Source organism: Ahaetulla prasina, chromosome 2 (assembly GCF_028640845.1).
Source record: "Ahaetulla prasina isolate Xishuangbanna chromosome 2, ASM2864084v1, whole genome shotgun sequence".
Classification (NCBI taxonomy): Eukaryota; Metazoa; Chordata; class Lepidosauria; order Squamata; family Colubridae; genus Ahaetulla; species Ahaetulla prasina.
The window spans coordinates 8,352,087-8,364,406 of NC_080540.1; the positions used below are offsets into that span (position 1 = coordinate 8,352,087).

Consider the following 12,320-nt stretch of genomic DNA (forward strand, 5'->3'; position numbering starts at 1 on the left):
GGGTCTCTTTCTGATATGTCTCCCTCTGTCCCTTCTTGTCCTACTCTCAGGAGCTTTGAAGAATAGGATCCCCCCTTCATTTCTGTGTCAGCCCAGCTCAATTGTGGTTCTATGTCAAGGATTATTTGTAGTGTGTTCTGATCTACATTCTTGCACAGCCTCAAGAATTGCTCTGAGCAACCTCCCCAATTTCCAGAGGTAGATTTCCGCCTTGATTATTCTGAGGCAGGCACCTTGTGCAAAATCCATCGTGGGCGCTACTTTGTAAAAAGCTGATCTAGAGATTCCTGATCTTTTTTTAGCGTGACTCTCAGTGGAGACCAGAACTGCTCTACATCCTGTTAGAAGAAAAATCCAGGTCCAGTTCCAAGCTGGGAATAAAATGAAGGCTTTTTAAGAAAAGAGGTCCGTTTATTGATGAGCAGAACCAGCCTGTGGTTCCAGGGCAGCTGACCAACTGGTTGAATGAGTGGATGGATCTTTATAGGTTTCTGTGATGCTGCTGGGGTTGTGCAATGTAGTGAGCTCTGTCTTGCTATTCTAATGCTGGTGGGTTAATCCTATTATGTCCTAAAAGGTCATGTCCTGTTCTTAGATGTCCCAAAGGTGCTTTTTCAGAAGGCAATTGGACTTTCTTCTTTGTTTTCTTTTGAAGAGGTTTCGCTTCTCACCCAAGAAGCTTCTTCAGCTCTGATAGGATAATGTGGAATGGAATCCTGTCAGAGCTGAAGAAGCTTCTTGGATGAGAAGCAAAACATCTTCAAAAGAAAAAGCAAACAAACAAGAAAGTCCAGTTACCGCCTGAAAAAGCATCTTTAGGACAACCATGACCTGGATGACTGAGAATCTCTACAAACTCCTGTTTTTAGAATTTGGGTGTTGGAGAATGTAAATTTTAATCCCATCACTGGAGATGAACAATATGCATAGAAAATGGGGTCTAAAAAAGAGCGGTTGATTGTCTGTATATGGTAGAAATGTTTCAAAAGAAATACTTGTAAAAAAACAAAAAGGAAGACCAGAATATTCCACCAAAGCACAAGGCTGACTGAATACCAAGTTAACATTTTTAGAGCGGTATCCTGAACTGCCATTTTAATGCAGATTTAATAAAGTATGAATGGTGATAGTGGCCATTTCATCTATTGGCTCAGTTTCCATCCACCAGATTCTCGACTTTCATAATGTCTGTTGGAACTGGGAGAATCATCAGGGAAGTCAGACAGACCCTGTATAATTGTATGATTTTCAAAAGCTATAAATCCACTGGCACAACCAATGGCTGCTTTACAGGTTGTAAAGTTACAAGGGAAACCGTACCTTAACTCTGAATAAAGAAATGTCATTCTTTTATAGAATTTAGGATTGAGATAAATCGCAATGCAACAAATTAAGATGCAGAAGCGTATAAAAATTTAAACTTATAATGAGGAGGGAAATGAAGCTGAAGAAGACAGATTGGTTATAGAGGTGCAGAATGCAAAAGACAGAGATTACAGATAGATTTAACAATTGTAGCATGTTAGAAACCCACTGTATGTGTGAAGACCACACCACTGAAGAAGAATTGAGAAAAGGGCTTTGTGTTACAATTTTATTAATTTTATTATTAAACTTCTTCACTGCACATCTGGCAGTTTGAGGCCATTCTGAGTGCCTTGCCCTAACATTCATATCAGCACTGACGCTACCCAATTTTTTCCTTGTCAAAAGGTATTGATAGTTCTTATATTACACAATGCATTATTAGAAATGAAAGATTTTCCTCCATTCAATTTTTTCCTCACATCGCCACCACCAAGTGGATACAATAGATATGTCAGAGTGCTGCTATCACCCAGCAGCCATCAAAGAGGAACAAGCAGGCACCTCCAAGAAAATGAGATCACAGCAGGAGTTGCTAATAAAACTTTTAGATCCTGTCATAAAAGCCAGGATCCTTTTTCTCCTCAACTTGATATTCCTACAGCTCTTTTCCATTAGATTCATCTGCAAGGCCTTTTCATCTGAAATTTTAACATTGCTATTTTCATTGGGCCTTGTGCCTATCCCTACACGCCCCTCACCCATCGCACACTTACTTTTTGGAGACCTCCTGGAGGCAGCCATCATTTTCAGTGCACCCACAATCCCTTAATGAAGTTTCCACAGTGTTAAAGTAGCGAAACTGAGCAGTTTCTTCCTCTCCCCACGTGACAATGACTCAGAAACAGCCGCCATTTTGGCCCTGAGGCAGATGTAACAAAATGGCAGCTGCTTCCACAAGTCCATCACATGGCCCAGGGTTGAATCTTAGGCACACTGAAAATAATGGCTGCTTCCAGGACATAGCCAGGTGGCCCTGGGATGCGTGTCCTGGGATTCTTCACAAACTTGAGGTTCAGAGATCTTCAAAGGTTATGGAGGAGGAGGCTGTGAGGCCTGGTGGGATTAAAGTCAGGCCTAAGGGCTGCAGGGACGCAGCAGGAGAAGAAAAAAGTCTTTGGGGGCTCTGTGGGTGAGGAAAAGGCTTGTAGAGACCCTATGGGGGAGGGAAAGGCCTGTGGGGACTCTGTGGGGAAGGAAACACTTATGGGGACCCTGGGGAGGAGGGAAATGCCTACAGGGACTCTATGGGAGAGTGCAAAGCTTGGAGGGATCCTATGGAGAGGGAAAGGCTTGATAACAAAAAAAGAGGTAGTACACCATCAGATTAACATTTTTCATTTTTTCTCTCTAATCACAGTCTACTTAGGTACACTGAGAGCATATGCACCAAGACAAATTCCTTGTGTGTCCAATCACACTTGGCCAATAAAAAAATTCTATTCTATTCTATTCTACTTCCAAGATATACTTCAGTAAAACCAATCAGAGCAGAACTTAAATTTCTCACCTACACTTCCAATGACAGATCAAAAATGAAATTAAACCTTCTCTAAAGTCATCAACTTTTGCCTAATGTGGATTTCCGTGACTTTTACTACTACTAATCTACATTAGTTATAGGTTGTATGGTTTCTTTCCTGTATGTAACCTCTGGTGTCTCACCAGGTCAAAACAGTAACTTTCCCCACACTCTGGACACTCATGTGGCTTCACTCCTGTATAAATTCTCTGGTGTATCCTTCTTCCACAATCTGGACATTTATACCTCTCGTGTGAGTCCTCTGGTGTTTCATCAGGCTGGAATTCTGACTGAAACGTTTTCCACAATAAGGACATTCAAAGGGTTTCTCTCCTGTGTGAATCCTCTGATGCTTAACAAAATTGGAATTCTCGCTGAAATTTTTCCCACAATCAGGACATTTAAAGGGTTTCTCCCCTGTGTGAGTCCTCCGGTGTATCACCAGGCTGGAATTCTGACTGAAACATTTCCCACAATCAGGACATTCAAAGGGTTTCTCTCCTGTATGAGTCCTCTGGTGTTTCACCAGGCTAGAATTTTGACTGAAACGTTTCCCACAATCAGGACATTCAAAAGGTTTCTCTCCTGTGTGAGTCCTCTGGTGTATCACCAGGCTGCAGACCCAACTGAAACTTTTCCCACAATCAGGACATTCAAAGGGTTTCTCCCCTGTGTGTGTCCTCTGGTGTTCCAACATGTGGGAACTCTGATTGAAACATTTCCCACAAACAGGACATTCAAAGGGTTTCTCTTCTGTGTGAGTCCTCTGGTGTATTACCAGGCTGGAGTACCAAGTGAAACTTTTCCCACAATCAGGACATTCAAAAGGTTTCTCTCCTGTGTGAGTCCTCTGATGGTTTACCAGGTTAGAATTCTCACTGAAACTTTTCCCACAATCAGGACATTCAAACGGTTTCTCTCCTGTGTGAGTCCTCTGGTGTTTAACCAAATGGGAATTCCAACTGAAACGTTTGCCACAATCAGAACATTCAAAGGGTTTTTCTCCTGTGTGAGTCCTCTGGTGTATCACCAGCTGGGAATTTGCAATGAAACTTTTCCCACTGTTATATGATTTCTTTCCTGTGTACATCCTCTAGTATATCACCCGGCTGGAATTCTGATTGAAAGTTTTCCCACATTTACTGCATTGGGAGCAGCTATAGGGCTTCTCTCCTGTGTGAGTCCTTTCATGAAACACAAGGGAATTGGTTTAACTAGATTGTTTCCCACATTCACTTTCCTCTAGTGTGGATTCTGTTATGCACAATCTGTGATTTGCTATGTGTGCTTTATCCACAATAGGCACATCTATGGAGCTTTTCTACCACTAATGTTCTTGAAGAGGTCAAAAATACGTATGATCTTTTGTTGCATGGAGTTTTGATTCAAGCTACTCTTTTCTTCCTCACAGGGCAAGGCCTGCATTACTGTCTAGAGATCTGCATTATTGTCTACCTTTTGTGAATATCCAATTGTCTTTTTCCTCCTCACTCACCTCTACATATTTCTCTCTATTTCTGAATGGAAAAAATAATCTCCTTTGAACTTTTCATGTAATCTATTGTTCAATTCTGCATACTTTACTTTTTTCCAGTTTGAAATCGCTTCTTGATTTTCTCCCCTTTGTCTCTCACCAGCTGGGGAGAGAGAAGAATTGAGTGCTTTTCTGAAGGCTCAATTTGCTTTCATTTTCAAAGTTGCTGGTTCTTCTCAATTGTCTGGAGTGCTCTTATTGGTATCCTCTTCATCTGTAAGATTTAAATAAAAGTGTAAGTTTAAAATGGTTGCTTTATAAAATGGTTGCAGAAGATGTGAAAATAGTATAGATTACAAGTAAAAAGCAAACATGCCACAATATTCTAATATTAATTATGATTCATTTGACGTATTGAAGATTACTGAGATCCAAGTTCAAATATACAATCATGAAATATACTTGTTGACTTGGGTCAATCACAAATTCCTCATATTGCAATTATTATGTAGAATCTTTGTAATTCAGATAAAATTTTACCAAATATGCTATTTCTCTTCCATAATTTAAATGTTATAACTGAAACTATGGCAGATGGACATCTCTACATTTATATGGCAAGGGGGAAAAATCAGAAATTAAACATAAATTGCAAGGTGCTAAGTAAAGAAGTTTGAGTTTGCCAGATTTGAAATTGTACCTGTTGTTTTCTGACAAAAATAAGAACCAAAATAAGAGGTTCCTTGTGCTTGACAGGCATGAAGTAAGATTTTGATGGCACAGCTCTTTATGGTATGATAAAGTTAAAGCAAATGTTGATTTTAATCATCACTTTGTTAGACATGCTTTCCTCTTTGGGTGTCTCCCCAGGAAGTTTTTTTAGAAAAGAAATGGTGGTGAGGCCAGACTAGTGGACTTATGGTCAAATAATATTGTTCAATTATCGTGACCCTATCCTCAAATCTAAAGAGGAGTTGGAATCAGAAGGATGTTTGCCATTGATTTATATATTTATAATTGAAAGAAAGATTTGAACTAGACAAAAAGAGCTATGGATATGATACTGTGAAAAATGAATTGGAAATTGGAAATGAATTGTTGAACATATTACTGCTGAGGTTTATAAACTGCTATTGAAATTCATCTTGCAGAATGAGTATGTAAAGCATTGTATGATTCAGCTGGCAACGAACTTTGGATGTAATATAATGCTTGAACAATGAAAGAATATAACAGAATTAAACCTTGGGTGCAGAGGTGGGATTCTACAGGTTCATGCTGGTTCTCTAGAACTGGTGGTTAACTTTCTAAGCAGTGCGGTGAACAGGTTGTTAGACGAAATCTCCTTCTGTTTTTTCCCACTTTAAAGGGTTAATCGTGTAAGGATTTACAACATTCTGTTGTTGTTTCTAGCCTAATCTTTTTTGCCCCGCTTACAGAAACTGCCTCTGTTAACCCTTATTACATTCTTGGCAAGACTACTGTCTGAGCTTCTCAGGAGTTTTTATTTTTCTTTGCTGGTACTTTTTTTTCTTTGCTTGACTTTCTTAAAGGGGAAGGGTTGTTTTAAGCTTTTTATAATGCTGTTGGGAGGAAATACTTCCCTGTGGGAGTTCTTCCAGCTGAGATACAATGATCAGCACAAGAAATAATTAAATAAGGAAGCAGAGCTGCCGGAAATAAGCTTTTAAGATGAGTTTTAAGAACCAAGATGAGTGATATTCAGCAAGGCTTCTTGGCTAGCTTGAAAGACTGACATTCAAAGGTGAGTTTACATATCCTTTCTGAGTTTTGGTCTAAAACTGGTTTTTGGTGAAGTTTAATTCTGTGGTTGGTGATGTCTAATTCTGGGTAAAGGTAAAGGTGTAAAGGTAAAGGTGTAAAGGTAAAGGTTCCCCTCGTATATATGTGCTAGCTGTTCCTGACTCTAGAGGGTGATGCTCATCTCCGTTTAAAAGCCGAAGAGCCAGCGTTGTCCAAAGACGTCTCCATGGCATAACTAAACCAGGGGTTAAATGTAAAATTTGTTACTACCGGTTCTGTGGGCGTGGCTGGGTGGTGGTGGTAATGTGACTAAGTGGGCATGGCCAACTTTTTTTAATGTACTTTTAAAAGCATTTTTTCTAAACCTCTTTGGCGGAAGAGTTCTGATGATCGCAGCTGAGCCACGCAATCATCAGAGGCTTTTTTTTTACTTTTAAAAGCATTTTTTCGGCCGAAGAAAAAATACTTTTAAAAGTAGAAAAAAAAACCCTCTGGTGATCGCACAGCTCAGCTGGGGCTGGGGCAGGGGCAGGGGCAGGGGCAGGGGCAGGGGCAGGGGCAGGGATTTTTGCTACCAGTTCTCCAAACCACCTGCCACCATCACTACTGGATCGGGTGATCCGGTCCAAACTGGGAGCTTTTCACCTCTGGTGAAATACCAAAGGTGCACGGAACACTGTTACCTTCCCACCAAAGGTGGTCCCCATTTTTTCTACTTGCATTTTTATGTGCTTTCGAACTGCTAGGTTGACAAAGCGGGGACAAGTGATGGGAGCTCACCCCATTATGCGGCACTAGGGATTTAAACCACACAATAAATTTGTGTTTATTGATGGGATAATTTTCCCTATTCAGCTTTGTTTGGAAGGAAAAATGTTAATGTCTGTTCCTGAAAAGAAGCACTTCAGAAATGTGGCTAGTTCCTGTATCTATTTGTTCTGGTAATTGGTTTAACAACCAACAACTACTGTATTTGCTCTTTTGCTACATTCTATTTGCTTTCTTTATAGTTAGGCTTATCTCAAGTGCTTTTTCTATCTGGGGTGGGGGTCTTCCTTCACTGCTTTAGTGGTTCTTGGCGCTATCCTTTTGGGGTGTATTTATTTATTTTTTATTTTTTATTTATTTATTTTTGTCACAACAATATTTGTAAGTATCATACAGAAAGGTTATATAGTATATAAAGGTATAAGCACATATATATATATAGGAAGAAGAAAAGAAAAACAAGAGGCAGGATGGAAGCTTGGCACTGATTTTTTTTACTGCCTTTCTGTGGGGAGACATGTGATCTTTCCTTAAATCTGGATGAATTCCTTGGGATAAATTGTGAGGTGAGTGAGACCAGCTGGTATCTTTAAGTGGTGCAAATGGATCTAAGGATTGCTTCTCCTGGGTGTGTTCTTTCTGGAGAGCTTAAATGACCTCTCTGCTAAAGGGTTTCACTTTATGAGCAAGAGTTGGCTGCTGATAGTTATCATTGCATTTCAACTACTTTAATTCCTCAAGATGTCTGGCACCCTGCCTGATATGTAACTCCAGACTGTAGGTATTTCTAATCTAATGATTGGTATTTAGGGCAGCTTTTTGCAAGCAAAGAAGCTTTTTGTATTTTTGTACACGTAATCTTTGATTTACAGCAGTTCATTTAGTGACCATTCAAAGTTACAATGGCACTGAAAAAAGTGACTTATGTCCGTTGTTCACACTTACAACCGTTGCACCAAGGTCACGAGAGGCCAGGCGAAGAGAAGTGCCCTCGACATGGACTTCCGGTCTGGCTCCGCTGCGTTGAAAAGCAGTCTTGTTTAGACTGCTAACTCCATAGTCTGTAGAGCTGTCAGGACATCGTAAATCAATTGTCCGACAGCTTGTAATAATAATAATAATAATATTTTTATTTATAAACCGCCCTTCTCCCAAAGGACTCAGGGCGGTGTACAGCCACAAATAAAATACAGAAAGAAAACAACAATACAAAACTAAAAACAACCCTTAAAAAACCTATTTAATTTGGCTACTTATAGATAAAAATATTCCCTCTAAAATTTACTAAAAAATTTAAAACCCATAAATCAATTTAATAATATAAAATTTAAGCGAGTCCAGCAAGACGAAATAAGTAGGTTTTAAGTTCGCGGCGGAAGGTCCTAAGGTCAGGTATTTGTCGGAGTCCAGGGGGAAGTTCGTTCCATAGGTAAGAGCCCCCACAGAGAAGGCCCTCCCCCTGGGGGCCGCCAGCCGAAATTGCTTGGCTGACGGCACCCTGAGGAGCCCCTCTCTGTGAGAGCGCACCGGTCATTGGGAGATAGACGTTGGCAGTAGACGGTCCCGTAGGTATCCCGGTCCTAAGCCATGGAGCGCTTTAAAGGTAGTAACTAACACCTTGAAGCGCACCCGGAAGACAACAGGCAGCCAATGCAGTCTGCGCAGGATAGGTGTTACATGGGAGCTTCAAACTGCTCCCTCAATAACCCGCGCAGCCGCATTCTGGACTAGCTGGAGTCTCCGGGTGCTCTTCAAGGAGAGCCCCATGTAGAGAGCATTGCAATAGTCCAGACGAGAGGTAACGAGAGCATGAGTGACCGTGCATAGGGCATCTCGGTCCAGGAAGGGGCGCAACTGGCGGATCAGGCGAACCTGATAGAAAGCTCTCCTGGAGACGGCTGTCAAATGGTCTTCGAAAGACAGCCGCCCATCCAGGAGCACGCCCAAGTTGCGCACCCTCTCCATCGGGGCCAATGCCTCGCCCCCAACAGACAGCCGCAGCTGCAGCTGACTGTACCGGGGTGCCGGCATCCACAGCCACTCCGTCTTGGAGGGATTAAGTTTGAGCCTGTTCCTCCCCATCCAGACCCGTACGGCCTCCAGACACCGGGACAGTACTTCGATAGCTTCGTTGGGGTGGCCTGGGGTGGAAAAGTACAGCTGCGTGTCATCAGCGTACAGTTGGTATCTCACCCCAAAACCACTGATGATCTCACCCAGTGGCTTCATGTAGATGTTGAATAGAAGAGGCGAGAGAATCGATCCCTGCGGCACCCCACACATGAGGCGCCTCGGAGTCGATCTCTGCCCCCCTGTCAACACCATCTGCGACCGGTCAGAGAGGTAGGAGGAGAACCACCGATAAACGGTGCCTCCCACTCCCAACCCCTCTAACTGGCACAGCAAGATACCATGGTCGATGGTATCAAAAGCCGCTGAGAGGTCTAATAGGACCAGGGCAGAGGAGTAACCCTTATCCCTGGCCCTCCAGAGATCATCCACCAACGCGACCAAAGCCGTCTCCATACTGTATCTGGGCCGGAAGCCGGACTGGAGCGGGTCTAGATAGACGGTTTCATCCAGGTACTGGGGTAGCTGACGTGCCACCACACTCTCTGCAAAGCGAAGGTTGGAGACCGGACGATAATTTCCTAAAACAGCCGGGTCCAGGGAAGGCTTCTTGAGGAGAGGTCTCACCACCGCCTCTTTCAAGGCAGCGGGAAAGATCCCCTCCCGCAGAGAAGCATTAATAATCCCCTGGAGCCAGCCTCGTGTCACCTCCTGTGTGGCCAGCACCAACCAAGAGGGGCACGGGTCCAGTAAACATGTGGTGGCATTCAGTCTTCCCAGCAACCTGTCCATGTCCTCGGGAGTCACCCCCTGGGCAAAGAGGGAGAGATGAGCATTTAGGCTGAAGTTGAGACACTCAAAAAAGCCACAGAAAAAGTTTCTGGAGGCTTGAGGGGAGTGCTCCTTCCATAGCCTGAAAAGCTCCAGACTCGGAGGGGCATCTGCCTTTTGGCAGAAAAAAAACGTAGCGTCCAGTCTCCGTGGCAGAAATTGATCTGTGATGGATTGTAACACGGACAGAGCAGAAACTGGAGTTCTAGCATTTGTTTGTAAGAAGACTGCAAGCCCCTAATAGGGGATACATTTGTTGCGAAGATAGGAGAGAAGAATGCAAATGGCGTTTTGTGGAATGTGTGTATTGGAAACAAAAGTTAAGGAAATGCTTATTAACAGCTAATGTGGAACTAGGAGATATAAAAGAAGACACTGACTAAATGGAAGAAATGAGAATTTTATGATTTATATTTTTTCTTCTTCTTTGGGATTATAGTGATTTAGAAGAAAAGTTTTTTGAATTTTTCTTTTTTAACCTCTTTTTGTCCGTTGTTAGGTTATATTTTAAAAAATGGCTTTTAAGTAAGAGATTTAGTGACGATACCGGTGTCATGGTCAGATCATTTTCTCCTCCGCCTAGACTTTCAGACCGCTACTCACCACCGCAGGGAGACGGAACCAATGCGTTGGTTCCGTCCCAGGCGCCTGATGGACCCTGAGAGGTTCCAGACGGAGCTTGGGCCGTTTCCTGAGGATCTTGCCCACGGCACGACCGAAGAACTAGTGGCGGCCTGGGAACAGGCCGCGGCTGGGGCTTTGGACCGTGTCGTGTCTTTGTGGCCTCTGACCCGGCGCAGATCTCAATTAGTTCCTTGGTTCTCTGAGGAGCTGAGAGAGATGAAACGCCGGAGAAGACGCCTAGAGAGTGTCTGGAGGTCCAGCCGTTCCGAAGCTGATCGGACACTAGTTAGGTCTTTCTCAAAGACCTACCTAGTGGCACTGAGGGTGGCGAGGCGTTCTTACGCTTCCTCCCTCATTGCATCGGCAGATAACCGCCCGGCCGCCGTGTTTCGGGTGACCCGTTCCCTCCTTCACCAGGGGGGACGGGATGACCCCTTACAGGGACGTGCCGAGGAGTTTAGCGGTTAGCTATACGATAAAATCGCTCAGCTTCAGGATAGCTTGGAATAAGATTGCGATGATCCGGATGAGATGACTGAGGCGCGTCTTGTTGATGTTGTTTGGGATGAGTTTGACTCTGTGGCTCTCGAGGACATGGACAGGTTGCTGGGGAGATTACATGCAACTACATGTTTACTGGACCCGTGCCCCTCCTGGCTGGTGCTGGCCACTCAGGATGTGACACGAGGCTGGCTCCGGGGTATTATAAATGCTTCTTTGATGGAGGGGATCTTTCCCGCCGCCTTGAAAGAGGCGGCGGTGAGACCCCTCCTCAAGAAGCCTTCCCTGGACCCAGCTATTTTGGGTAATTATCGTCCAGTCTCCAACCTTCGCTTTGTGGCGAAGGTTGTAGAGAGTGTGGTGGCACGGCAGTTCCCTCAGTACCTGGAGGAAGCTATCTATCTAGACCCGCTCCAGTCCGGCTTCCGGCCCGGGTATAGCACGGAGACAGCTTTGGTCGCGTTGGTGGATGACCTCTGGAGGGCCAGGGATAGGGGTTGCTCCTCTGCCCTGGTCCTGTTGGATCTCTCATCGGCTTTTGATACCATCGACCATGGTATCCTGCTGCGCCGGTTGGAGGGGTTGGGAGTGGGAGGCACCGTTTACCGGTGGTTCTCCTCCTACCTCTCTGACCGGTCGCAGACGGTGTTGACAGGGGGGCAGAGATCGGCCGCGAGGCGCCTCACTTGTGGGGTGCCGCAGGGGTCGATTCTCTCGCCTCTCCTGTTCAACATCTACATGAAGCCGTCGGGCGAGGTCATCAGTGGCTTTGGGGTGAGTTATCATCTGTACGCTGATGATACCCAGCTGTACTTCTCCACCCCAGGCCACCCCAGCGAAGCTGTCGAAGTGCTGTCCCGTTGTTTGGAGGCCGTACGGGTCTGGATGGGGAGAAACAGACTCAGACTCAATCCATCCAAGACGGAGTGGCTGTGGATGCTGGCATCCCGGTACAGCTGCAACCGCGGCTGACTGTTGGGGGCGAGTCACTGGCCCCAACAGAAAGGGTGCGCAACTTGGGCGTTCTCCTGGATGGACGGCTGTCATTTGAAGATCACTTGACGGCCGTCTCCAGGAGAGCTTTTTACCAGGTTCGCCTGGTCTGCCAGTTGCGCCCCTTTCTTGATCGGGATGCCTTATGCACGGTCACTCATGCTCTCGTCACTTCTCGCCTGGATTATTGCAATGCTCTCTACATGGGGCTACCCCTGAAGTGCACTCGGAGACTTCAGTTAGTCCAGAATGCAGCTGCGCGGGTGATTGAGGGAGCACCACGTTGCTCCCGGGTGACACCACTCCTGCGCAGTCTGCACTGGCTACCTGTGGTTCTTCCGGGTGCGCTTCAAGGTCTTGGTTACCACCTTCAAAGCGCTCCATGGCTTAGGGCCCAGGTACTTACGG

The 12,320-nt window shown here is 44.7% G+C and overlaps 1 protein-coding gene across 1 annotated transcript in view; it reads right to left on the minus strand.

The window, feature by feature from the left end:
* Positions 1-1,410: 1,410 nt before the first annotated feature.
* The window catches only part of LOC131193105 (zinc finger protein 268-like), a 95,573-nt gene continuing 84,663 nt past the window's right edge, over positions 1,411-12,320 (minus strand). Inside the window, exon 7 of the mRNA XM_058172946.1 lies at positions 1,411-3,910. Coding sequence (XP_058028929.1) covers positions 3,078-3,910 — 833 coding nt within the window. The 3' untranslated portion in view covers positions 1,411-3,077. The remainder of the gene's footprint in view (positions 3,911-12,320) is intronic.